Raw genomic sequence first — 27,251 nt, 5'->3', positions numbered from 1 at the left:
CTGTTCCGTAGCAAAGTAATCGACCCGGCCGACCACTTGTGGAACACAATATGACCTGGAACATCTGATATTGCAGATACAGCTGATGACTCCCAAGTACTCTCGATCGATCCAAGTTTGGACTCACCAGGCACATGAATTAAAAGATGATCTGGTCAACCGTACCAAACTGGTTCTGCAGCAACTTGGGTCATTTCATTTTTTTCTGAATCAAATGTACTGTACTGTACTGTAGCAGCATATCAAAGGACTTGAAACAGTTGCACATATAAGAGGATAGCAAGTTGAGACAATCTCATCTTATGGCAAGCATATCCTCTGGATTCTATATACATTCCCAAGTCAAAGCCAAAAGACACAGCAAACATTAGACCATGAGTTTCATATGCTGAAGCATTAGGCCTCAGTCGTCACGGTCAGATCCACAACCATCTCATTTTGTTCTACCAGAACAAACTCTCAAATCCAATGCTTTAGGATTTCCTGGACTCAGTAAAAACATTCAACATGTGATCCAAACTCATGCTACTCTCACATGGTGTCATGGTTTGCCAAAACTATTGCAGCAAATACAGAAGAAATCCATCGCTGCAATATAACAAATTAGAGCATTACAGTATCACACGAGTAACGAAAGCGCAAAATGTCAAACATAAAATCTCATTCTTCATCGATCTTTCAGGATTTGGCACCAAAGCGCTCGTGACTGAAACTTGATAAAAATATGTTGTGCTTTGCTCGGTTCGCAATTCCTGGCTCAGGGTCTAACGACATTGAGATGCAATGTGCCATCCACAAACTCAACCTCCAACATGCGTCAAGGTTTTAATGTGTTGGTGCTGATGCAACTTCTAGCACATGCCCCACTCCGCATCGCGTAAGTGCAAGTTGAGACAGAGTTCTGAGTTATATCTTTAGTCTTTTTCTCCCTTTAAATCTATATTCTGTCTCCATGGTGAACAAAAAATGGGTAAGCAGCATCTCCCAATTCCTTAAAATAGCAATAGAATGCTGATTTGAGTCACCAAGGCCTTCCACCTGTGAGAACAAGTATCCTTCTTGTGAATCCAAATCCCCTTTTCGTACAAAACATTTTTCACCTTTCCTGCCCAAAATCATAAAGCCCCTCGAACACAGTCAAAATCATGATGCAGATTTCCCTGTTGACTGAAACTTCAACAGCCCCTTCGATTGTACTTGTTTGCTTAATCTTGAGAAAGAAGGAAAAAAAAGAGAAAGTAAAGAAGAACCAGATCCACCAGGTAAGATCGGCTATCAAGTTGCTTTCTCTGAAGACCATGACATATACCAAGTCATATAGTGTGTTAAACACCAGAGTTTTGAGAATAATCCAGAGATTCACTAACAAATAACAAATACATAGAGAAAGAGCAAAAAGATTTATCATTAACCCACACCGTTGAGAAACAGCTAGAATGTAATTGCTTTGCTCCAAACGAAAAGATGAAAAAAGAATATACAATTGTAGGTTACAACAAACAGTTTGAGAAAAAATCGACAGTACACTGTGCAGCCTTCTTCTGTCCCAACAATTCACAAAATGACAAGTCCATCAAGACTTTTAAAGGGAATCATCCTTAAAAGAATTTTAAAGGGATTCCTCTAAGGTGACCAACATAGGTAATAACAAATTTTCCTTCAAACCTATGTGGCCATAGCAAGAATAATTATATATCCAGATTTTAAAAAGGATTTATCAAACATTTAATCTCTGACAGATTGTTCATTTATGTTAGTTCTTGTATTTGCTCAGACAAATCTACATCTTATGCCAAGGATCGTTCTCAAGATATGAGATGTTCTATTATTGCAATCTCTTTAAGATTCTTTTAAATAAACAAACCAAATTTCCTTGATAACAAAGTTCATGAAATCTTTATTGTTATGAACAACATGCGAATAAAAAAGTTGTCTTCAAAATATATGAGCACTCAACTTTTTGGACAATTTAGAGATCCATAACAGGAGAGAGGTGCATCAATGAATTTCATTACTGGATGCTACAGAATCTTACTGTTACGAACAATTATCCAAAAGAACAATAATTTCTATAACTTGAGCTTATGAGAATTAGGCATCCATAATATCTGTTCAAAGCAAGAGTTTTTTATTACTGTTACTTGATTATGTCTGATTTTATAACTATTGCATGCTATGCATGACCACAAGAGCTAGTCTCCTTGATGCGTACACTTAAATCTAAAGAGAAATAAATCGACACCTCGGCTAGCTTGTCTCACGTTTAATGATTATAAGAGAAAGGCACTCGAATCATTTATATAGACTCCTCATCGTGAATCTTTTATTGTCATACGAACTGACTTTTATGCCTGACTAATTATATGTAAAAGACTTATCAACGTGAACTTTATCTCGGATGTATATCCTATGCCCTGTTCCTAAATGCTTTGAGTCCAGTACAAGTAATTCCATGATCTTCCATACATGATGGAGTATTGCCAGATCACAACTTGTTCGATTGTATGGACACAAGGAGTAGGTTATACAGTAGGCAAGAAACTCAGAATCTTTAGTAACTATTCCATTTCTCGCATCATCTTGAGTTCATTCTAGGTTGACGAGATGAATATTCCCCCTTAACAGTTGCTCTTCAAATCTTGAGAAACCTTCTCTTTACTAAATATCAACTAGAAAGTTGATCAAGATCAGTTATCACTAAACATATAAGGCAGATATTGGTTAAAGCCGACTCGGACTTCAAGTAGAATTTAAAGTTTTGAGTTTTTCTCACCGTCGATTCAAGCCCTTTATTCAAAATCGATGCTGAGATGTAACCATATGTTAATTCCATAAAGAGGACGAACGACAAAAGTTCAGGTTCACAATTCTGGAGAGGTATGTCATTATTTAACAAATGAAGGAACACGATGGCAGAGTTAGAAATTCCATGGTGAATTCCATGCACGCAATGACAACGAGTCCAATCCTTGCTAGAGAGGTAAAGCTTGAACTCAGCAAGAGATGAGCACGATTTAGTACGTTCATATATGTCTATTGAAGTCAGCTCAAGATTTCAATGTCTCGCCAGTACAGACTAAACAGAGAGATCTTACGGCCCATTCCCCGCACCCCCGGGAGGACTGCAGCGCCAGCCGGGGGTGGCGTGGGGCCGAGGGACGTCGAGAGACGGGCGCACACGTGGGGCCCGACGCAACCAAATCCAACCAAACGCAGTGCAACCCAAAGGGTCGACGTCGTCATCCAGAGAGAGCAGAATCTAACGGGTGGGTCACGGACAGCAATGCGCTGTCTCATTGCCGCCAGCTCACTCCCCACTTGCCCAGCGCGATCCCATCACCGACCCCGGTGAGCTCACGCGAGTCCGGAACCAGCCCGGAAAGACCTGAGGCTTTCCCCAACCCCAGAGAGAAGACGGCAGGAGCCCCGTCCTCGAGCATCCCAGTGAAAAGGGGACGCTTTCTCTTCCAAGTAGATTGGATGAGACTCTCTCTTATCCAAGGACCCATGCACTCTCCTTTCTTGATCTCCAATTCGAGATTTCGGTGGATTTTTGGTTTGTTTTCTTCTTGGCAAAGACGGAGAACGAAGCATTTGTTTTGTTTTGATTTGTTCTTTTTGGATCGGCCGACCCCTAAAAGCTGCGAGCTTTCTGTGTCTTTAGTCGCTCTTCAGCAGATGGAAGGAAAGAACCATCGTCGTCCTCACAGAACGGAAACGGAAACGGAAACGGGAGAAGAAAAAGAAAGTAAGAAGAAGAGAGGAGAAGAGACGAATCGGATTCTACAAACTTTTGCTCGGAATTCCATCAGATTATTTCGACATTTCCAAATTGAATGCCGCCATGAATCACCCAAAACATGTAGGAAGGAAAGGGCAAAAAAATGGCTGCTTTGCAGCTAAAATTCCAATCTTCGTATACGAATACCATCCAAAATAACCACCCAACCCCCGAGGGAACATCAAGAAATAAAGATGAAAATTTTAGATGAAAGAAGAGAAAGCAGATCTCATACCAGCAGCTGCATTAGAAAGAGCGACGCTATACAGGACAGGGCAACCCCATCGCGGACGGCCGCCCCGGACGTAAGCTCCTCTCTGAGGCCCGGCGGCGACGACAGCCTCGCCGGCGGCGTGTCCCAGTCCTCGGCCCCCTGCGGCGGGAGACCCGCCGCCTCCACCGGCGGCGGCGCAGCGGCTGCCGCCTGCATCGCTCCGCTGGTCTCCCCCGGGAAGATCTCCCTCGGCAGTAGCACCTTGGAGACGGCGAATACGGCCACCGGGTTCTGGTCGAACACGGTGCGCGTGATGGACGCCTGGACCACGCCGGTGTCGATGGCCACCGAGCCGTTGACACGCGTGATGTTGAGGGTAAAGCGGCCGGCGCCGGTGTCCTCGGTGGCGAGCGTGGGCTGGACGGGGTTGACGATGGACTCGAGGGAGCCGAGGGGGTAGTAGGAGTGGAGCACGTGGAAGCGGAGCACCACCGCCTTGCGGTCCGCCGGCAAAGACTGCAGCCGCTCGGTGGCCGGGAGATCTGCGAAGGCCTCGTCGGTGGGGACGAAGACGGTGATTCCGGCGCCGCGCTCGTCGGCCTCGAACTCTGCTGCGACGCCCGACGCCTCGAGCATGGAGGCGGCCACGTTGAAGTCGCGGCCGTCGAAGAGGACCCGCGTGATGTTGACCCCGACGGGAGGGCGCGTCTCCGAGGCGGCGAGGTCGAACCCGTAGGGGAGGAGGAGTGCGTTGACGGCGAAGACGGAGACGTTGTAGGGGTGGGTGCCGACGAGGTCGAGGATGGTGGCGTTGGAGGCGGAGAAGGGGGCGGGCGAGCGCGCGGTGACGCCGCCCCCCTCGTCGCGGGTGAGGTTGACGGCGCCGAGGTTTCCGGCGGCCCTGCCGGTGGTCTGGTACAGAGTGGTGACGAGCTTCCCGCCGGTCGGGATGCGGCGGAGGTCGGGCCACGAGAGGTACTCGAGGAGGACGTGGTAGCGGAGGACGTCGGCGATGTCAGCGGCCGCGGCGGTGCGGGCGGCCGAGGAGCGGAGGAGGTAGGCGTTGGGGACGGCGAGGATGGTGAGGGAGGAGCGTCCCGCGAGGTCGCCGGGGACGGAGGTGGAGCTGAGTAGGCGATTGAAGTCGGAGAGGTCGCGGTAGGCTGAGAGCACGGCGGTGATGTTAACCGCCAAAGAAACGGGGTGAGTTATAAGCAACAGGAAAAGCAGGAGGCGGGCAGGGGCAGAGTAGGGAATACGCAAATGCGGGTGGAGAGGAGGCGGAGGAGGAGGAGGTGGTGGTGGAGATGATGCCGCCATTTCAATTTGCTGCGCTTTCTTTCTCCCCACTCCAGTCTCCTGCCCAGTGAGTGCGCGCGAGAGAGAGAGAGAGAGAGAGAGAGAGAGAGAGCCAGAGCAAAGCGAAGTAGAAAGATGTGGGAGATGATGATGATGATCATAATGATGATGCTGGTGGTGATGTTATATATATTGTATGTATTAGAATAGTAGTTTTAATTATTATTATCCGCGGAGTGATCCGATCGGATTTGGGGTCCGTTCACCTACCCATCGCACCACCGCTTTGCGTGCCGCCCATGGTGGAGGATGAAAGCCTTGTTCGGGCGACCGGAGGTGACCGCACGAGTGTGGTGCCTCGTGAGGTGTTGGTAGCACTGGGCGACTAGGTGATTTGGTAGAAGGTCCGGAACACGGAACACCAAACGACGCCCAATGACTACCCGAAACGGGCGGTCGTGGCAATGACATGTTTTAGCTCGGTAGATATTTAGAATAGATAAACTTAGTAGTAAAGCCTACGTTAATTAATGCTTATTTAATAATAAAATTATTTTAATTTCATATTTTGATATTATATAATTTCATATTATTATATATATTTTGATATTTTTAATGAAAATAGAAAGTGGTGGAAACAATTCATCTACGAAGGATTCGTCTAATTTAATGCAGCTAGAAAGTCTTGGCTTCGGACCGAAAAGATATAGACGACATTTAAGCATCTATCGGTTGGCCTTTATAAAATGTTTGGGCATATTTCGAAACATAGTAGCGTTTGGAAGTGACAGCGGTTGATTCTTGAAACAGCGATCTAATCTAATCCACCCTCACGGAGGTAACCAACGAACAAAGGGCGCGGTTGGCGGGTAGCTCTCATCTGCCCACTGCTGCTTTCCAAGTGCGACAGCTGAAACTACAACAGCGCGGCGGCTACTGGGATTCATGCAACGTAACACTGTATCCGAGTAGGAGGGGCCTGACTTCATTCATATTTAGAATGAACGAGTCAGACAGTTTCGGTTCTATTTCTCGAACCAATAATTTCGATTTTGGAGTCGACGATTTCAAATCGAAATCATCTTTTTTCTTTATTTTTTTGAAAGAATTTTCATTTGATCGAACCAAAACCAGAGAGGCATTTTTATCGTTGACGGTCGACGACGATCGTATGATTGTTTAGATTTCCGATCTTTGTTTGATCTCCTTACTGCTCCCCAAAGGTCAATGGCGTCGGCCTAAGCAAGCAGGCAGCATGATGATTGATCACGGGCTCACTTTGGGAGCTAGGAAAAAGGCAGCCAAAGCGAGTCAAACCCTACGAGATCTTGGGGCACTTCCCCCCCCCGCTATATTAACCCTAGTTTACGAAGCATAGTAACCCTACGTGCTGCTTCGATGGCGGTGCAGTAACCTTCTCCTTATATATGTAGTTTGTCTCGGCAGCATTCGGTCCGTCCATGCTCTGATAAGACGTGCATGGAGTAGTTTAGTAATTGGAGGGTGTAGGTGTTGCATGGAGTAGTTTATCCTTGCCAATTCGCTTCACTTACTTGTCCCGACGTAGACCCGCCTCCGTGTGGGCTCTCCGGCCTCCACTAGCCGAACAGCGGCTACAGCCTGCTTCCAGATGAGTCGGAATGGAGTTAAATGGGAAGGAGCCCCGTAATGTTTGAGCCGAGCCTGTGCCTGTGCCTGTGCCTGTGCCTTGTGGATTTGGACCGCCACGCGCATTGAGATCCATGTGCGTTGCGTTTGAGTCGTTCGACGAAATGACAAGGACGGGATTTTTGCCCAATAGCAAGCACATCGATCGTCTGGGTCTTCTAGGCAAAAAGTCGAGGCCAGGTCGGGAACTCGTTGGCGAGAATGCCGCCGAGCACCTTTCTCTGATGTCCCCTTGACTTCCATCTCTTTCTCCCATGTACCGCTTTACTGAATTCAGTCGCTTTTGATTTGTGAATCACTCGACTGCGGCTGTTTTGGATGGTTGTATCCATCTATCTGATTATTACATCAAAACAAATCGGCTTTTTTCATCAAATCATAAATATTTCTTCTTGTCTTCATGGTTACATTCTGATAAGCTCTTCTTCTAACCTCTAGCTGCTACATTCCACAGGATGAAACATCAAGAAAAGCTGTCGAAGTTTACAGAGGAAGATGCTGCAAGAAAATAGGTAACCAGCAATCTATTTGCGACTATGGTATCGGTCCAAACATGTCATGAGATTTTCGATTACAAAAGAACCATTCAGTTCGATCCTATGATCAAAAAGGATGGTTGGAGTACCGAGGAGGGGAAAATGGAGACACTCGAGCACCACCATCATTCGGTTCTTCAACCTTGTAGTAACTTTTGGTTTCAATTCAGTTCCTTAAGGTCCAAAAGAGTTGCAATCATCTTAAATCTGTGGAGAAGCAACTTGGATTTTAATCCCTGGTAGATCTGATTGCACTAATGCTGACAGAAGCCAGCCAACCAATCATGAATACAACATAACTCGATGAGCATCCAGTTGCACTGTAAGGTACAACAACAACCTTCTTCACCAAAACCTAAGCTAGATTTTACTCCTACACTACATTTGTGAATCCTTCACCATAGCACTTAATTCACCGAGTCTCTTGTTTTTTCTCTTTTTAGGAAAATTGTTAGTGATAATTGTACCTGCGAAGAAATCTCATCCTCTCAAGTTCTGTATTTTAGTTTCCATTGTTGAAAGCAGTGAATTCTCCTCCTCCTCCTCCATATTGTATTTGTAACAGTAGTGGTTTGTGATTAGATGGACAGCCGGGGAACCCATTTGACAGAGACCAACGAGGTCTCTGTTGAAGAAGAAGCCATCGACGCGACCGATTCAAGGACGCTTGGAAAGCAACCATCAGAGCCTTGTGAATGCACTTCGCCTGAACATGTCGTGAGGAGACCGGGATAATTTTCTGTGGCCGGAGATCGAATAAGATCATCGGTGAATTGGACCGGAGAAACGATTTAAAAGATCAAATCGAACAGAAGCCTGGGAAAAAAGACATCGCATGAAGAAGACAAATCATATGTGTTCCGTGGGTTTTAAGATCCGGAGACGGAACAAATGCATGTACCGACTATCCAACGGCGAAGACCACGAAAGGTAAAAAGCACATCAGTAATAGTAAATACATAGCCAGTCGACTTCTGCTCACCGCCCATGCGGCTCCGCCGGCGGCCACTGTCGGTAGCCGACCTGATCAAGGAACCTGCTCAGTCGCACGTGCTTCGCAGCCCACTGCACTGCCACTTTCTGCTCCTTGGCTTCGGCATCCTTCCTCAACCTTGCGATCTGCTCCCCGTACTCTGCTTCGATCCTCTCCAGTGCCGCCTGCTGCTCCTCCCTGAGCGCCCGCACTTTGGCCTCGATCTCCTCCATCTTCTCCCTCCTCTTGCCGGTCTTCTCCGACTCCAGTTGCAGCTCCAGCCTCTTCATCCTCCATGCTGCCTCCTTCTTCTGCTCCATCCATGCCCGATGCCCTTCCTCGACCTCTCTGCAGCACTCCACCAGCTCCGTCATGATGTGGCCGTCGACGACCACCGAACCGGAGACCCCCAAAGCCATGCCCTTCTGTGACATCTCCAGTCCCAAGCCACCGTCCGCGCCTCCCTCGGATTGCAGCCAGGGTTTAGGCGTGGGAGGGACGGTGGAAGACGAGAGTGTAAGAGTAACCGAGGGCGACGGCGGCCCATGGGATCCGCCATTGTTGGAAAGCCACAGCGGGAGGAATGGCGCGGCCATGAGCAGTGGGACTCCCCGCCGCTCCCTGACCAGCTTCTCCGCGAAGTTCTCGAGAATGCTGTCGTATTTGGCTGGCTCCGCCGGGCTCGTCGCCGCTTTGTTGCTCTCGTTCTGCTGCCTCTGCTGCTTCTCCTTGAAGACCTCCCACCACTTGCCCAGCCGCTTGGGTGTGCGCCCGGGGACCTCCGCCGCGATCTTCTTCCACTTGTTGCCGTGCTTCGCCTGCAGCCGGATCACCAGCCGCTGCTCCTCCTCGGTGAGTGATCCTTTCTTGATTCCCGGCTTGAGGTAGTTCTTCCACCGCTCCAAGCAGGATTTGGCGTCCCTGTTGAGCGTTACGTTCATGCGCTGGGACACGAGGTTCCACTCCCTGGGACCATACTGCTTCACGTATGCGCGCAATATAGCATCCTCTTCGGCCCTCCACCGCTGCCTATCCTTCATTTGCAGAGGCCAAATCCCATCGCCTCGGAGGATACCTCATACCTATCCGAGATCAAAACGCATATAATTCAACAACAGCAATCGACGATCCTACCGAATCTTCTAACTAGTTTGCAGATGCTAGAACCGAAAGAGTTTCCTGTATCACGGATGGCACAAGGCAAAGTAGAAGATCTAAGAAGAGGCAGGACTAATATAATAATTTGTTGGTAATCATTGCGAGCATAGTTAGATCAGAGTAATAGACCTAATGATTGTCCCAACTCAGCAGATACACCACTATAAGAATATGTTATGATGCGGCATATGGTACGGAATATGAACCCAAACCATAATTCTCATCGCAACATCTCGATGAGAAGAGGTGGATTTAGTCGAGCAAAACAAAGAAGCAGAAGAGGAGGAGAAAAGATGAGATTCATAGAAGCGAAGGATCAAACAAGTACAAATGACCTTTCGATGATGACCAAGGCTCCCGGTTTCGATCAAAACCAACGGCAGAGAACAGAGAAGGGAATGTGTTTGGGCAAGGGAGGAGGAGGTGGGTGGGTGTATATATAAGGGAAGGAGAGGAGGAAGGGCAGATTGACAGTCGCGCAAAGGAAGCGCACGCCAAGGGCAAAAAGACGAAAGGCGGCAACAGAGGTGGGTGGGTAGAAGGAGTACTCCCTACATAGAATGGGGAGCGGTAGGAGCCGCGTCGGTGTCGAAGTCGAAGGCAATGTGATGCCGTGATCCTATTTACACTACTACCACAGTAACACGCAGTACTGGTACGGCGGAGAAGAGGCGGAGAGAAGATTGCGCGAGCGAGCGAGAGAGAGTGAGAGAGACACACACACAGTCCCAGTATTTCTAAATTTAAATTTCTAGCGACCACACACGTTGGACGAGAAAAGCAAATAGGAATCGTGTTCTTGTACACATTAAATCCGAATGGAAATATATGAGAAGTAGAAGAAAATGATGGGAGGAGACTCGGGAGACAAATAAACGTAGGCAGATAGACTATCCCCTCCCTCCTCTGCTGCGCCAGCATTTTTTGCCATGCCCGGAGCCATCACTTCGTACGGCGTTAATCCTCTCTCTCTCTCTCGCCTCGTCGATGCACTGACTTCGGCTTGGTTCCCTGCCGCGGTATACGGCAAGAGTGGGTCAAAGCCGTGAAAACCCTGTTCACTCCAACCACCAACTACAGGAGCATAGAAAGAGATATATGTAGAGAGAGTGCAACAGTCGCTCCTCTTTGAAGTCGATTCTGGTGGTAATAGTAGACAGTAGCATTACGGTAGACGACGCGATCTTTAGCTGGTGAGGCAAGAGGCATCATTCGAGAGGGAGAATGGGAGAAAAGGTGGAGAGAGAGAGAGAGGAGAAGACAGAGGGATGACTAGTACTAATACTGCAGCAGCATGTGTGTCGTGTTTTAGCGCGCTTTTCTCGGCACACGCGGACGGATCGAGATGGGGACTCGACCTTCTCCTTCCTTCTCGCCTTCGCGCTTTGTCTTCCTTCGGTGTCAGCAACCGGTTGCGTCGCCCTCTCCCTCCCTCTCACCGTCCCACCCGCAGTCCCACCACCATCCCTTCCCTCTCATCGCTCCCTTTGTTGTCTCCACTGACCACCCACTCCACTGAGCCTGCCATGGTTCAGCCACTGTGATTGTGCAGCAGCTTCCATATATATATATATATATATATATAAAGAGAGAGAGAGAGAGAGAGAGAGAGAGAGAGAGAGAGAGAGACTTCTGGTCTTGTGCTACGTGATGACCCATCGAGGGGTCGTCAACTCATGCGCCAAGTCACCAACAACACGTAGTAGATAAATTCCTTGCAACTACTGAAGCCCAGCGGTGGGCTTCACAACATGTCAGATCACGTGATCGCCACTATGAGTGCGATGATAGGTCAAGTCTTTGAGAGGGTTATCCTACCAAGAAGCTTGTTCGGACGTTCAAATTATGGACTCGTATAGGACATGTCTGCGAGAGTGTCATCCCACCAGCATCATTCTTATTATTAAGACAAGGCTTTTGGCGACCATGTGTGTTCATGGATGGGTTGCACATCCGACTCTCCACTCCCTATGACAGACAGTCTCCGATGATCAGCCTTTCAAGAGCTTTTTTGGATGGATGGTTCTTATTATTCTTCAGCGGACCGGAGAACTTTGGTCGAACCTTCCAACTCCACCATAGAATAATAGCTTATCACCTAATTGGCGATATGTATGTAGTACATGAAGAAGATGAATAGTATTAGGTATGCCCATGCATGTGCACGTACAGTGCAATCCGACACATTAGTAACGTCAAAGTCCACAATAAATGCCGTAGGTTAAACTCCATGTCAAATTATCATTCATCGGTGCATGGTAATTGATGGATGAGTCGGAGGTGACTTCTCCCGTAGGTCACTGAACTACCTGACTGTTGCATCCGGTGGGCTTTCGTGGTCAGCGTTCCTCCGTGGACGAACGAGCCAAGGCACGTCAAGCGAAGATGACGGGTGTGTCTCGATCCACTTTGACGATAGCGGGAGCTATGAATAGTCGGATGACGTGAGTCCGGTTGCATCATAGTCGGTGTGGAACATCAATGCTGCGGTCGCACCCCATGGAATAAAAAGCCTGATACAGCCAACGTGCTTCCACAGTCGAGCTCATTAAGCTTTGTTGTGATGCACAGCTTTCAAGCAGACGAGAGACGGAGAGAGATGGTGTAGGCAAGCCGACGAACAAGGATGATACAGTAAACGTAGCAGCTAAGAAGAAAACATGGACCATTTGATCATTCGACGTGTGAGGTGGCGATTAGAAAAGAGAAGGGGGGGGGGGAAACATGAGCAAATCATGGATGTCAGGAAGCATGAGGTGTATCATCCGATGACGCATCTATCACTGTCCGTCACAGTGGATGTGGAATGACAATCAAATTACATGCTTCCGTCGTCGTTCGTCGACGCTGGTGGAAACACGACATAGGTAACACGTGGGAGGGAACACAATTAATTCACCGAGGCCTGATGGGGAGCGATGTTAGACCAGTCTATGGAGTAGGGTGCGTAACTCTCTTGGGTTGATGGTGACAAGAGAGGAGGCGGTGGTCCTCTCGATATATTCGAACCCCTCGACACACGAAACTTGTTCTTCTTCCGTCCCTCTTCCTCCTCCGAGACACGCTTTGGGATCGCATCCCTCCATCTGCTCTCTAAGGAAGAACAAGTGTTTGTTCATCACCAGCCAAGCCAAGCCAAGCCAAGCTAAGAGAAAAGCGTGCTTCTGTCACTCCATTGCGTCACGGGAGTGAAAGAGTCGTACGAGTGCTGACGTCAACACTGGGCCAATGGCTTGGAGGCCCGTAAGAGCGGACCACTTCCACGTAGCAGTGCAAGAATGAGAGAGAGAAAGAGAGAGAGAGAGAGAACACACACTAAAGGCTGTGGCCCAGCCTGGTGTCGATGCTACTGGGTTGAGGTGAGGGACCAGCCTATCCCCGCATTCCCAGCTTCTAATTCTCGCTCTTTTGGTTTTTTCTTATTGCTAATCGAGAAGAAAGAAAAAAGACAGGGAAAAAAGAGAATATAATTACACTGACCGTCGACGGTGCATAGAAGCATAATGAAATCGTATTTAAGAGGTGAGGACCCGACCTCGAACTAGCTGGTAAGGGACAACTTGGAGTAGGAGAGGACAGCTGCGGTCAAAGAGGATCGGACCACCGAGTATCATCATGTTTGATAATTACAACAACACATCCAAAAACTTTTTCCTTTCTCTACCTAAATGTGTCAAAAGAAAGATCAAATGAAACCCAGCCCTTTACGGTTCCAATGTTCTTAGTCTGTCCCGTTTAAGCTGACGAGCAGAGACGAACGAGCATCTTCGAACGATTAACGTCAGCAGTAATGGTCGACTCCCGAAACATCAACTCCCTCTCTCTCTCTCTCTCTCTCGGATTAATCGTACAATACAAGGTTGGGACGGAGGATGACCAGATGCACAGCACCAGCGATCACGTCGTGTTCCAACGTAGCCCACGATTTCGGACTAAGACTCCGGCGTCACCCCGCCCCCACCCCGGCGTGTCTTATCCCAAGCGGCAACTTCGTCGCGTAGCGAGGCAAACAAAGGTAGCACTCGATTTTTTTAAAATTATGCTTAAAAACTTTAAAAGATGATTAATAGTTTTTTTAAGTTTAAATCGTGTTTGACACAAAAATTCATGATATAATACTATTATTACAATAAGACATATGATTATGGTGAGTGATCCATGTTGGAAGCGAAGGAGCTACAATTTAAGCTCTTATACTCGTTATGTATAACGTTGAATGGGTTGAATATTTATTTTATCAATTATTAAATCAATTACTTAATTATATAGCTTAACATATATTTTTTTATCAATTTTAAGTGGACTTGAAGTCAATTTGTTGGAATCTAATTGAAAACATATTAGGTTCAATTCAATTAAAATTTATAGATGAGCTAACACTTCATGGATTTATTATTTATAAATTTAAAATATTTTTTAAAGTTATGATAAATTTAAATATGATTAATGATTTTTAAGTTTAAATGGTATTTAACACAAAGATTGATGATATGATACATATTATTAATACTATTATTACTATATGTGATTATGGTGAGTGATTTACGTTGCAAGTGTTATAGTTTACGAGCATAGTCTATCGTGATATTTTTATCATGTGATTTTTTTTTAATATATACATAAATGAATGGAAAAAATAATTTTCACGACAAGGGAAGGAAGAACCAATAGGGCCAATTAGTTTCCGAGATATTAAGAGTCATCAAACACGACACATAGATAAATCCTCCGTCTAACTATTATTAGGAAAGAGTGTATCATCATTTTAGTGGGTAAAAGATATCATAATAATATTGTATTGTGTGTGAAATAAGCTTTCTTTATTTTTTATCTCTTGTTAGAAGAATATAAGGTTGAAATCTCTATCATTATGTTATAATAATCGAATAGGAGGAAAAGAAGGGTTGGAATATGTATCATTTCGTTATAACAATTAAATATAAGATTTTATCTGCCTTAAATTCATAAAGAGGAAAAGAAGTAATTTTAAGGCCCTTATAACTCATTATGCCTAGCATTTAATGGGTTAAATACTTACCTTATCAAATTAGTGGTGGGTCTTATTTGATTTGGCAATCGAATTTGTCTGAATCGGAGGAATCGAATATGTGTTTGCTATTGTTCTCTATTTCATGGGAGAAGATCAAGATCTCTCCATTCTAGGAGAGTGTGAAATGAGCTTTCTTTACTAATTCACTGAAATGGTCCATTATTTTCTATTTCGACACCTTCTGTTATTACTACTGTCATCTTCTTTCATTCGATGATCTCTGATATGATTTTCGTGTTGTTTGTGATAATATCGTTTGCTTTGCTTTGCTTTGTTTTGTTTTGTGATCATACATTCCATTCCTGACTTCACTTGACTACTGTTTACTCATTGGATCGTTTGGTGGATGAATGCGAGTGCATTAGGTGTTCAAGGCAATCAATGGTTTGACATATCCATAACTTTGGATAGTTTATATATTTTTTCTAGTAATTGATTGATTTTTTGTCAGTTCCTTGTAGACTCGATGGATCAGAGTTCAGAGTCTGAGATAAGTGACTCAGAGATTGACGCATACGAGGAAAAAAATTTATCGTCGTTTTGAAGCATGATGATATAAAGTTAGAAAGACAGATAACATGGCATGATAGCAGATAAGATTTTTTCAACTACACGATGAAATCTGTCTATTCTGTTGAGGAAAATCCTCAATTCAGGAAAAATCTGTCTATTGGGTTGCAAGAGCAGGGGATTATACATCCGCAGGCCCCGTCGGCGATCATTTAAGGAAAAACAGAGATCTCAAGTCCGTCGGCGATCTTGCAGCCGAAGAGTCCAGCAGAACAGATAGGCTTGTGGCAAACTTGGCAAGCCAGATTGAGGTGAAAAGCAAGCACTTACAAGAGCTGGAATGTAAATACAATGAAACCTCACTGTCGCTAGATAACATGATGGAACAGAGAGACTCGTTGCTCCAATCTTATAATGAAGGTTCGCATCTAACCTTGCCTTTTTCAGATCATGAAGCACATGGAAGAAGAAGAAGGAGGAGGAGGAGACGCCACCACCGTGCAGAAAAAGATTTCTGATATGAAGGAGCAGCTTCAAGAAAAACATTTCACAACCATTGTTGATGGTTGTGAAACGTATGGCAGTAATGTCATTCTTGTCTTCGAAGGAGGCAGGTTTCGTTGTTCCTGGGAAGTGACACTAATCAACAAGATTAAGCCTTGCGTGGAACCGCATATTAGTCACAATCCTCATGCAGTGCAGTCATCACGTTGTTGTGGTTTCCCACCATAAATCCTGGGTGCTATGTGTCGAGCTGCTACCAACTCTCTCTCCCCTCTTCTTCCTGCCACCACTCGTGCTATTGTCATCACCGATCTAGCCGCCGCCGGTGCGTACAGATTGGGTGTGCACCGGCAATGTCGTCGCAGTCGACCTGGTTCACTCCCGTATCGCCCAAGCTGCCATTGCCATCATACTCTGACGCTTTTCCCACCCTTGGCTATTGAAGTGCTACCCTCAGCCATCGACGTTGCCATTGTTGTCACCGTAGTCGTGGTTGCTACCGTCGTTGTCGTCATACTTCACTTGTTGCTCTCGTAGCGCTACCCTCCCACACTAGTTGCGCTGCAGTTGTGACATATAATTTCTACGACCTCAATATCATGTTTATCGATTCTTCTTCTTTCCTTGATACCCGGCAGTCTCTATGTAATGTATGACATTCGAGTCCGAATACTGTGATGCCCTTGCACATTTATTCCCAACACGAGCCATCCAAATAAGCACATCCCAATGTCTCATGCGTCTCTCATATCTAACACTTGATACGTGCACAGTTTAGATCGATATGTCTCAATGTTATCATATATCTCTTATGTTTGACATTCATATATGACTTTTTATCTGATACTATCTCCGATGCATCATTCGTGGCTTTATCCTTTGTCTTCGAGCTCAATATCACGTTTATCAACTCTTTGAGATAGTCAAATCTTTTCTAATATCCTTGTTATTTCTAGCATACGATATTTTCTATGCAATGCAAAAAGTTCAAGATGAAATACTGTGATCCTCTTGCGCATTACTCCCTACACGAGCAATTCAAGTCGGCACATCCTAGTGTCTTATGCGCCTCCTCTATCTGAAGCTCCCTATGTGGATAGTTTAAATCGATATGCCTCAATGTTATCGTGTATCTCCTATGACATTCCTTATAGGATTCTTTATTTGACGTTGTGTCCGATTCATCATCCATGGCTTCATCCTTCATCATCACGTTTATCGATTCTTCGAGATGGTCAAGTATTTCATGATACCTTCGTTATTTCTAGCATTTTGATACTATCTATGCAATATAAGAAATTCAAGTCAAAATAGCATTGATAGAGAATATTCTAGCACCTTCCAACGGGCAAACACCTCGGGTTGATGTGACTGCTCGAGCCACGCGTAATACTTCGGCCCAACGTGTCATCACGAACCAAATAGGATGTACTCACATGGTACTAGCTCAAAGCGGTCGTATCCTATGTTGCCCAAGGGTATGCAAGATAACGTTGCATAACATGAAACTGTGCAGAGTGTATGGACGGGCCGTTCGAGACATCGACGACAATTAACTAATCGTATAGATTCAACCCCCGAGAACATGTATTAAAACCTACACCCTAGCCAATACCAAGAGATTGGACCTCGAACATCGACAAAATACTCTCAAATCCTTCTAAAATTAACTTAGGCTTCAGAAGGGGTTGAGTTGGGCATTCCCCCTCGACATCGACCTTCTCTTTCATAAACACGTGCTACCAAAGAAGAATTCCAAGTCCCATCTTGGTTTGGTCCAATGTGTCTACCGGACCATTAAACAAGAGATGTTTTGGTTAAAGAGGATGCACGGGACATTCTTAATGTTTCTATTTGAGATGAAGAGATGCTTTGGTCGAGGATGTTGCATCAAATACTTTGTATTGTTCGATATGTACGCATTGGATATCAAGAGATGCTTTGATCAGACACTTGGCATATTTGTATCAAGACAGAGTGCATTAAGCATTAAGAGATACTAAGGTCAAGGCCACATGTATGTATGTGTTTTTCTCGAAATAGGTAGAATAATAAGAGATGATTTAACCGAGAAGACGACTATATTAGGCACTTGCTGCTATGCCTCCATCCGGAAAAATATATGTATCAGGATACTAAGGGACGTTTTTTACTAACAAGGCCGCATATGCTATAGATTGATCGAGAGTTCCTTACCACACTTGGCTTTTGCTCGTGTAGAGGCAAAGAAGTCATGGGAGATCGTTGACAAACAAAGATGTTCTATAGGGTTACCAGCTGAGCTGAGCTAATCGAGGGAGAAATGGAATGACTATTTGTATTCTTCTTGTTAATGGTTGAACCTGTTGGGTGAGACCGAGAAATGCTCAGCAGAAATGGCCATCTGAGTGACAGACACCCTCCGGTATAGTAAATCATCCACGATGGTTGAAGAGAGACTCCTAATTGCTTATACTAAGAAGAGAATAAATTGATTCTTCTGTATCATAGTCCTCCTTCTAACGTCAGCGTCAGCGCCAGCGCCAATTACATGACATTGTCCTTATTTAGTGGAAAGGGTGTTTGACCTTAGTAAACTACTTACCGTGATCTCCATTGGGTCAATGATATAGAGCCAACGTGACACCGACATGAGAGTTTACTTGGTGCTGATGTGGGAGCTGACTTGGAGCATATGTGACTTCAATTACCTTCATGTAAACCTATGTACGTACGTTCGATCCTAAGTTGTAGCCAGGAAACACACATCGTTTAGGATGGCTACGTCCGCTAGTAAGTAGTGCTCGGAAAGCTTCCTACTCTTTGTGCGAATCAAAGAGTATTCATGCAAAGAGTGTGTCACAGGGGAGATTGCTTGCCGTAATAGCAGATAGTGATCCATCCAGTATATCTCCAACACCATGTCACCGTTGCCTGATGTTTCTCATGCCAAAGATCAAGTATGAGGATGGCGTACGTTCGGGTCTGGGTCGCAAAAGCCGTCGCCTCCGAGGTGACGGTGACGGTGACGGTGACTCTGACTCGATGAGCGCGGAAGTCTTCCTTCTCGATGACGGCCACTCGCTCTCGTTGCCGACTCCGGGGAAGGTTGCTTCCGGCGTGGGGTCCTCTCATCCTCCCCTTCCTCCAAAAGAATACTCCCTACCAAAAGAATCGCCATCCAAGACTGGAGAGTCACAACGAGCTACCGTCGGCGCTGGTTATCAGGGAAGAAAGTGTTAAGTAGGTTGTCAAAGAATGGGAGGCTGCCCTTCTTGTCCAAACCCAAGTTACAATAGTTCAGTGAATTACGGAGTCTATATATTGTCCGATTCTGAGTATCTGAAAGCGTCATCCCCCCTTCCTCCGAAGAAGATTTGCTGCACGCACGTATTTGGTGAGCCTTCCTCGGCGATCAGCGCACGATCCTCTGTGAGGAGACGCTGCTCGGTCCTACAGTCGACCATGGCAACACTCGGCAACAGACGCAACGGAGGCAACGCCAGGAAACGCTTGTGGTGCGCCATCCCCGTTTCTTGCGCCGTATTGATCATCATTTCTTTTACCTTCATATTCAATCTCGGGTATAAGCATCGCGCAGTAACGCCGGAGGTGATGATAACGCCCATGGCTTCCCCGTCCATGGGCTCGCCGCCGCGGCCGCCGGTCGTCGATCGATGCTCTGGGCGATACATCTACGTCCACGACCTGCCGGGACGGTTCAACTCCGACATGATCAGCAGCTGCCGCACGCTTAGCAAGTGGACCGACATGTGCCCCTTCGTGTCAAACGCCGGGCTGGGTCCCCGGCTCAACAACGCCGAAGGGGTCTTCTACGGCGCCGAGTGGTACGCCACCAACCAGTTCGCTCTTGAGCTCATCTTCCACAACCGAATGAAGCAGTACGAGTGCCTGACCACCAACTCCTCCCTGGCCTCGGCCATCTTCGTCCCCTTCTACGCCGGCCTCGACATCGGCCGCTACCTGTGGGGTTACAACACTTCGGTGCGTGACGCCACATCGAGGGACCTGATCAGGTGGCTGAAGTCGAGGCCCGAGTGGTCGACGATGGGCGGAAGGGACCATTTCATGGTGGCGGGGAGGATCACATGGGACTTCAGAAGGTTGACGGACGACGAAGTCGACTGGGGAAGCAAGCTGTTGGTGATTCCAGAGGGCAAGAACATGACCGTGCTAGTCATCGAATCCAGTCCTTGGCACAAAAACGATTTCGGAATACCGTATCCCACCTATTTCCACCCTTCCAAAGACAGCGAGGTGCAGCAATGGCAAGAGAGGATGAGGAGGATCAGAAGGCCTTGGCTGTTCTCCTTCGCGGGCGCCCCACGGCCGAACATAACAGATTCGATTCGCAACGAGATCATCGGCCAGTGCCGGCAGTCTCGGCGGTGCAAGTTGTTGGAGTGCGACAACGGGCGGAGCAAGTGCCACTCGCCGAGCAGCGTCATGGGGATGTTCCAGCGATCGATCTTCTGCCTGCAGCCGCAAGGGGACTCCTACACGAGGAGGTCGACGTTCGATGCGATGGTCGCAGGGTGCGTGCCGGTGTTCTTCCACCCGGGGTCGGCTTACGCGCAGTACGTGTGGCACCTGCCGAGGAACCACAGCGAGTACTCGGTGTTGATATCGGAGGATGAGGTGCGAGATGGGAAGGTGAGGATAGAGGAGGTGTTGGAGAGATTTGGGAAGAAGGATGTGATGGCTATGAGAGAAGAGGTGATAAGGATGATACCGAGGTTGGTTTACGCAGATCCCAGGACCAGACTGGAGACGACGAACGATGCCTTCGATGTGACCGTGGAGGGAGTGATTCAGAGGGTGAAGGATATAAAGGGCGGAAGAATTCCAGATTTCAGCGAACAGGAGAGTTGGAAGTACGCACTGACGGGAAGAGGGGGAGAACACGAGTGGGATCATTTCTTCAACAGAACAACTCAGTAACACATGTCATCACAGTGATAGATACCGATGCTGGACATTGCACGCACATGAGATCTGTGATGAATCTGGGGATTCATTCAGGTTTAACTTATATATTTCGGTTGCCGATGATGGCATCATTTACAATTTTGATCGTATTTCTTATATCGACCACAAAAAAAAGGAAAAATGTATTAGAGTATTCCTATATTGATTATTTAAAAAAAAAGGAGAAAAAAAAAAACTTAATTGATATTGGAGAAAGCGGGGGCGGAGTGACTCGTTTCGGATCTGGATCCGAATCCAGATCCGAGATGGAATTAGGCTTGCAGAGCAAACCCGACAAGAGCTGCCCCTGCAATTTCCTTCGGAGTATTAGTCAACAGCAGGTCAACATATGATGATGATGATGATGATGATGATGAAAAATAATGTAAAATTGAGACACTGGAAACTGACTCTGGAAAATTACTGAAAATGCCATCTTCCCCCCCATCATGAGTGAGACAAGTATAGTATGTCAAAGTAAAGAACCATGTAAAATTGCAAAAGGAGATGTTAGCATTAATCAGCAACTGCACAGTTTACAGCCTTATGGATCAGTAGGAGTTTCCGTACTACTTACTACCTGAGGAAGAACACAAATATACTAAATTACAGCATTATACATCTTATTATGGTCTGTGCACAACATAGGATTACAAATCCCATGATTTACTGGAAGCATAACCTGCTCGCATTCCTCTCACACCTGTAACCTGAAAGTTGGAACCCCTGCCGGATAACTTTAGACCGGCAGCACCAATGAGAGTTCCCATGCCATTGCCATCTAGCTAGCTCTCGACATTTTTCTATCTTTAGGACTTTGCATATCGTTGCCGTGTTTATATCAAATTGGTGATCTGGATGTCGGAATGTCATATGCAGTCCGGAACCGGAGACCAGAACCTACATTCGTTGATACTGGACAGAACCAACAGAAGAAGTTTGGTCCCAGCACCTGTGGGCAGGAACTGAAATCAACATATATCGAGTTCCGAAAAATTCTCAAAGCCGCTGAAACGAAGAAAGAGCGACTGCAACCTTAAGCAAGAAACATCCCCCTTACCGAGACTAGATTTTCGTAGAAACCAATGTCATATGGATGTCGATAAACATTTCCTACTTTTTCTGCAAGCCACATCGCTCTTACCCCTTCATGGTACTGCAGAAGAAGCAAAATGAAATCAAGTGCCCTATAAGATCATTAATTATTTCAAAAAAATGAGAACCTTCATACCTCGATTGTGGTCTTGTTATGCAGGATAAGGTAAATGTGCCAACCCAAAAGGATGCTTAATGCGACAGTTAAAGGACACAGCAGAGTCCCACAAAGGATCTGTCAAATTGATCCAAAAACTAAGTCATCTCTCTTACGGAACAGTGTGTTAGGTAGTTACAAGTCACTCACATAAGATTTATTGAAAGATTCACCATTCTGCTGTTGATCTTTTTGAAGAGCATGAGAAGCACTAGAAATAAGAAGAACCTATAAAAGCATAAACGATGTAAACCTTTTGTCATTCTGACCACCGATAAGTTCCATGTTCACTAATAACATAAACGAAATGAATGTTATACCATCGAATGGATACAGGCAGACACACCAAACAGCACAAAAACAAAGAAGATCTTATAATTTTCATGCCCTACACAGTTGTTTATCCAGACACAGTGGTGATCCTGAAAACAGTAAAGAGTAATAGTCAAAAGCAAACAAAGTTTTAAAATGTGAAACGACAAAACAGTCAACATACCATTCTTAAAACACATCTTTTACAAATTCGACAATGATGCGCACGTGGGGGCTTATAATGTGAACACTTCTGGCAGTATCTCAAATCGCCGCCCTGAAAAATAGCGATATCAAATGCTGGAACATATATCACTAACCTGATAATTAACTTCTTCCTTTTGGAACGCAAATACCAAACTTGTAGCTTAGAAAAGTTTCTGATAATAACAACATCATATGGCCGTGATAATTTGGGACCAGCTACATGGATCCGCCCATGCTATTGAACTCTAACGAGGACAACAACAGCAGTCAGGACTTAAGAGCAATCAAATATCTTTTTATCACATTCTGATATAATGTTTTAGGTCTCCAATGTTCTTTCCAGTCAAACCTCAAGAAATTGTGGGCAGAACATTCATCTCTCAGCAATATACCTGTAGGAAGTTAAACCTATCCAAAGCACAACTGTAATATTGTACATAATAGCGTACCAATTCGGTGACCCAAAAGAAGCATAGAGAAACTGGATCTTATTCTATGAATTTTGTTCTTTTATATCACAATGGCATTAATATTTGTTTTCAATTGGATAACTCAGATCTTATTCTATTCATCATACTGAATCTATTCTCTGATAGTCTGTATCTGACATCTACGGAGTGAATCAACTAATCCATTTAAGAAGATAATAATAACTCAAATCACTTTGAACTGCTCCATCCAGAAACTAAAACATAAGTGGCCCAAAATAGAAGATCACGAGGATAATCCAGGCAAAGCAAAAGGTCACACCAAAATGCCGATATCTAATATACCAAAGATGTAATTTCTAAGTTCCTCTCTTCGGAATGAACCTTGACCGAGTTGATGAATCTAAACAGTTACAAAATTATCAACAACCAAGGAACGCTCAAAGGTCAATAATAACTCTATCGACAATAAATAGCATATGGAAAATGATCAAAGAAACCTTCTTTTTTTTTTGTAACCAAATAAGAATAGATCGGACATCCCTTCTTCAAGTCACAATAAAAGACATCATCTTTATTGCCACATTGAGCTCAGATCCATCAGATCATCCAAACGAACCCATGGCTTTTGACCGAAATAAATAACAATAACTATTAAACCACAGGAATATCAGCAATACTCGAGGAGCACCAGGGAAGATGGGTACCTTCCTTTTGATCTCGTGGATGGGACTCTCGGGGTCCTCGATATCGGGTGCGAAGGAGGCCGGGACGCGACCAGGGTCCTTGAAGACGGCCATCCCATAGGTGACCACCGCCATCAGGGTAAGCGCCGTGAGCGCGCCGGCGTTAGCGATCCCGGCCGCCGTGGACAGCCCGAGCCACCCGTCGATCACCACGAACACGGTGGTGCAGTAGATGTACACGATCGCCGCGAGCACGATCACAATCGGCAGCGTCACGTAACCGCGCATCCTTCTATCCCTCTCCCTCTACTAGAGTTTATACCCCTTCGCCTTCTTCTTCTTCTACTAGGGTTAGGGAGACGAAGAAGAAGAGGAAGTAGAAGAGAGTACAGATCTGGGCGTGCGCTTGGCGTCTACTAATATCTGCAGTTAGATGAGAGGGAAGAAGCCATCGGTGACAGGTGGCGGAGGCGGAGGCGCCGGCGCCGTTAGAACGACGGCGACTCCGCCGTTTCCTTCCCAACTTGTGTTTGGTAGGCAGGGCTTTTGCCTTTTGCTGTAGCGGAAGCCTTCTCGAACTTCCTCCGTTCTCCTCTCTCTCTCTCTCTCTCTCTCTCTCTCTCTCTCTCCCTTTCTAATACTCACACCTCTACGATCAATTTTCTCACAAAAATAAAAGATAATCCGTAATATCAAATATTATGTCATCTGAATTCTGATTTGAATTATCAATCAATAAAAATAAAAAATATAATTATCGTATTCTTTTTTTATTAAGATAATTTAAAGACTCTTCTTATTACTTTCCTAAATATATCGATAGAAATTATATATATATATATTATAGATTTATTTTTATCTCTAAATATAAAGAATAAAAAGAGAAGAGAATACGAGTTTGATTCTCCTCTTGTAGATTAGTATTGTGGATTAGTATTATTGTTTCCTTCACATTAAATGATGATATGTTTACAAATAAAAAAATTATTCTGAATAATATTGAAAGTTACGTATCCTAGATTTGATATATTGGTATTACTTTCATATTCTGATATTAAATATATTTTATATAATGATTATAACAACAGGTATCGAAGCTTTTTTTGAAAATAAATACCTTAGATCTATTTTATATGATTTCAGTTATTTTGTATATCCTATCCATCCTAACCATCTGCTTATAGATGATGAAGGTTTTTTTGCACACAAATAAAATTGTGGACGGAAGGTTGTTGTCAAATCTTGATCGATAGGCTATATTGGTAACTTGTTGTCGACGACAACATTATCAAAGGTTGTAACCTACCTAAGTTGTTGGCCTTATTGTGGGTAGGGGATGTGTGGGCAACAATGCTACATGTAATAGCTGCATATATTATGGTAATATTGTATTTGTCGACTCTCTTGAGAGTGGCGATAAAGGAGACAACAACCCTAACCATTTTGTGTTATGGCCCTTCACTTGCTAAGTATGATATGAGTTATTTTGTTTATCCTATCCATCCTAACCATCTGCTTACAAATGATGAAGGTTTTTTTGCCCACAAATAAAATTATGGACGGAAGGTTGTTGTCAAATCTTGATCAATAGGCTATATTGGTAACTTGTTGTCCACGACATCATTGTTAAAGGTTGTAACCTACCTAAGTTGTTGGCCTTATTGTGGGTAGAGGATGTGCGGGCAACGATGCTACATGCAATAGCTGTATATATCATGGTAATATTATATTTGTTGACTCTCTTGAGGGTGGCGATAAAGGAAGCAACAACCCTACAAGGGTATGTGGCTTTGGTCGCGATGTTTTGGGCACTGTGATGATCAACCCCCTCGATGGTAGAGGGGTTCATTGGTTACATCGTTGCCTGTAGTAATTGTTGTTGAGCATAACGATGATGCATTGTGTGGTATAAGCATCGATATTTGTGCTAGGTCTTGATTGCTTAATGAGAGGGCGGAGAAGTCGTTGTATGTAATGGTGGATGTAAGACTAAGGTGGAGGTGATTTTATTGGATGGTTGCATGAAACGAGCCATCAATCATGGAAAGGACATTGGCGACCTTGGGTCATGATGCGAGAGAAAAGAGATCGATGGTGACATGATGAAGGGGGGCATCATAAAAGGAATCCATAGAGAAGAGGAAACCGAGAAGGGGTTGATGGATGTCACGGTGGATGAAAAGTATGATGGTGGGATTTAGTACAAACAGATTACGACGACAACTTACAGTAGAACATAGGTGGGCATTAGATGATAATATTATTTTATCGTGAAAGATGTGCCGAGAGAAGATCGTCATAGCTCCTATGCTAGTTGAGGAACACCCGCAATAGATAATGCAAGATCAGTAACCCTACTTTTGTTGCATTCCAACAACAAATATTTTTATTGACTTGATTAGTTTACTGTTTGGCTCAAATCAAATATATTACTATTTGATTTAATATTTTAATATTAAGTATATTACACATAATAGTATAATTATAATTATAATTTTTATACTTACATACATATCAAGATTGATTACTACTTACTATATTATATTGTTGTATAAAATAATAAATCTCACATCATATACATCATTTAGTATAATAAAAAAATATTTTAATCTTCGATCTATTTCTTTGGCTATTTACTCCAAAGTCTGAATCACTTGTATCTTGATGGCCATCAACGCCATGCCAAGCTAACTTGAAGAGAAAGAGTGCTTCTACAAACAACCTTTGCTATAGTTGAGATTGATCATGATGTTCCAACAAATAAGAAAGGCTCCTCAACTCTCGCTTCATCGGCACAAACCTTTGCATAGCAATAGGCTACGAAAAGGAGGATTATCTTCTCCCACCAACCTTCTTATGACATATGTGACCACCGCTACTCCATAAAATTGCTTTTATTGTATGAAATCGATAATGCACCAACTACTTGTACTTTTTAGTTGAAGGAACAAGTTAGTTAGTTAGTTAGTTAGTTAGTTACAGCGGATTAAAGACACTCGTGGAAATAAAATAAAATTCATTTTTCATGCCATCTTAATTTCAGTTTTTAGATCTAAAATTTCCTATCAAATTAATGGGCTAATTTAAGAGAAAAATTAACCCCTTAATTTGATAGGAAATTTTTATTCCACGTGCAAGGGTAATTGATTATTAGAGATGTAACTATATAACGAACGTGTCATATATATAACATTCAGAGACACGTGTATAACGTGTCATATAATATATTCTTTTATCGCTAGCCACATGGTAGTCGGTGATTAGAAAATATATGTAATTGGTTTGATTGAGATTATAAGTCTAATTTGATCATTTATAGTATTTTTTTATAGTGACTAAAATACTATAATAAATTAATTTTTAATTTTTATTTTAGTGATATTATTAATAAATTATTATAAATATGCATTTGAATTATAGTATGATATATCAAATGGTTTTTATTTTATTTTATTTAATTTATTTATTATATTTTTAAATATGTTTTATAGTATTTTTATTATGATGATCAAAACACTATAATATGTTAAAATACTATAATAAGTGAAAAATATTTTGAATAATAATTTGAATATTTTTAAAATTAAGAATATTGTTTGAAAAAAAAAATAAAAGAAGGTATACTAAAATGCAGATTTTGTTTTTTAGAAAAATAGTTTCAACACTTTCTATGGATAAAATAATAAAAAAAGCTATCCATCGCAT

General features: G+C 44.1%; 4 protein-coding genes across 6 annotated transcripts; 1 reads left to right on the top strand and 3 right to left on the bottom strand.

Moving 5' to 3' along the window:
- Positions 1-489: 489 nt before the first annotated feature.
- Positions 490-5,456, bottom strand: LOC103986105 (fasciclin-like arabinogalactan protein 4). Of its 3 annotated transcripts, none has more exons than XM_009403990.3 (2): positions 4,017-5,456; positions 490-1,210 (listed from the first exon to the last, which is right to left on the bottom strand). In XM_009403990.3, the coding sequence occupies exons 1-2, from the start codon at positions 5,313-5,315 to the stop codon at positions 1,097-1,099; spliced, it is 1,413 nt and encodes a 470-aa protein (XP_009402265.2). In that variant the 5' UTR covers positions 5,316-5,456; the 3' UTR covers positions 490-1,096. The 3 variants fall into 3 exon arrangements, with proteins under 3 accessions (XP_009402265.2, XP_018682246.2, XP_065007895.1); XM_018826701.2 differs by having other exon boundaries at positions 1,186-1,289; XM_065151823.1 differs by lacking the exon at positions 490-1,210 and adding an exon at positions 1,345-1,362.
- Positions 5,457-8,315: 2,859 nt separating this feature from the next.
- Positions 8,316-10,120, bottom strand: LOC103986106 (protein rough sheath 2-like). The gene is made up of 2 exons (XM_009403992.3): positions 9,965-10,120; positions 8,316-9,553 (listed from the first exon to the last, which is right to left on the bottom strand). The coding sequence occupies exon 2, from the start codon at positions 9,509-9,511 to the stop codon at positions 8,477-8,479; it is 1,035 nt and encodes a 344-aa protein (XP_009402267.2). The 5' UTR covers positions 9,512-9,553; positions 9,965-10,120; the 3' UTR covers positions 8,316-8,476.
- Positions 10,121-18,706: 8,586 nt separating this feature from the next.
- LOC135638063 (xyloglucan galactosyltransferase KATAMARI1 homolog) lies at positions 18,707-21,084 on the top strand. Its single transcript, XM_065151012.1, has one exon. The coding sequence runs from the start codon at positions 18,931-18,933 to the stop codon at positions 20,632-20,634; it is 1,704 nt and encodes a 567-aa protein (XP_065007084.1). The 5' UTR covers positions 18,707-18,930; the 3' UTR covers positions 20,635-21,084.
- A 72-nt stretch (positions 21,085-21,156) lies between these two features.
- On the bottom strand, positions 21,157-24,168 carry LOC135637549 (probable protein S-acyltransferase 16). The gene is made up of 7 exons (XM_065150125.1): positions 23,568-24,168; positions 22,410-22,502; positions 22,234-22,335; positions 22,064-22,141; positions 21,893-21,991; positions 21,722-21,817; positions 21,157-21,613 (listed from the first exon to the last, which is right to left on the bottom strand). The coding sequence occupies exons 1-7, from the start codon at positions 23,832-23,834 to the stop codon at positions 21,503-21,505; spliced, it is 846 nt and encodes a 281-aa protein (XP_065006197.1). The 5' UTR covers positions 23,835-24,168; the 3' UTR covers positions 21,157-21,502.
- Between the last annotated feature and the right edge of the window lie 3,083 nt (positions 24,169-27,251).

The sequence above is a fragment of the Musa acuminata genome, chromosome BXJ3-5 (assembly GCF_036884655.1).
Source record: "Musa acuminata AAA Group cultivar baxijiao chromosome BXJ3-5, Cavendish_Baxijiao_AAA, whole genome shotgun sequence".
Lineage (NCBI taxonomy): Eukaryota > Viridiplantae > Streptophyta > Magnoliopsida > Zingiberales > Musaceae > Musa > Musa acuminata.
Note: the sequence above shows the minus strand (reverse complement) of the source record. Positions and strands in the feature narration are given on the sequence as shown.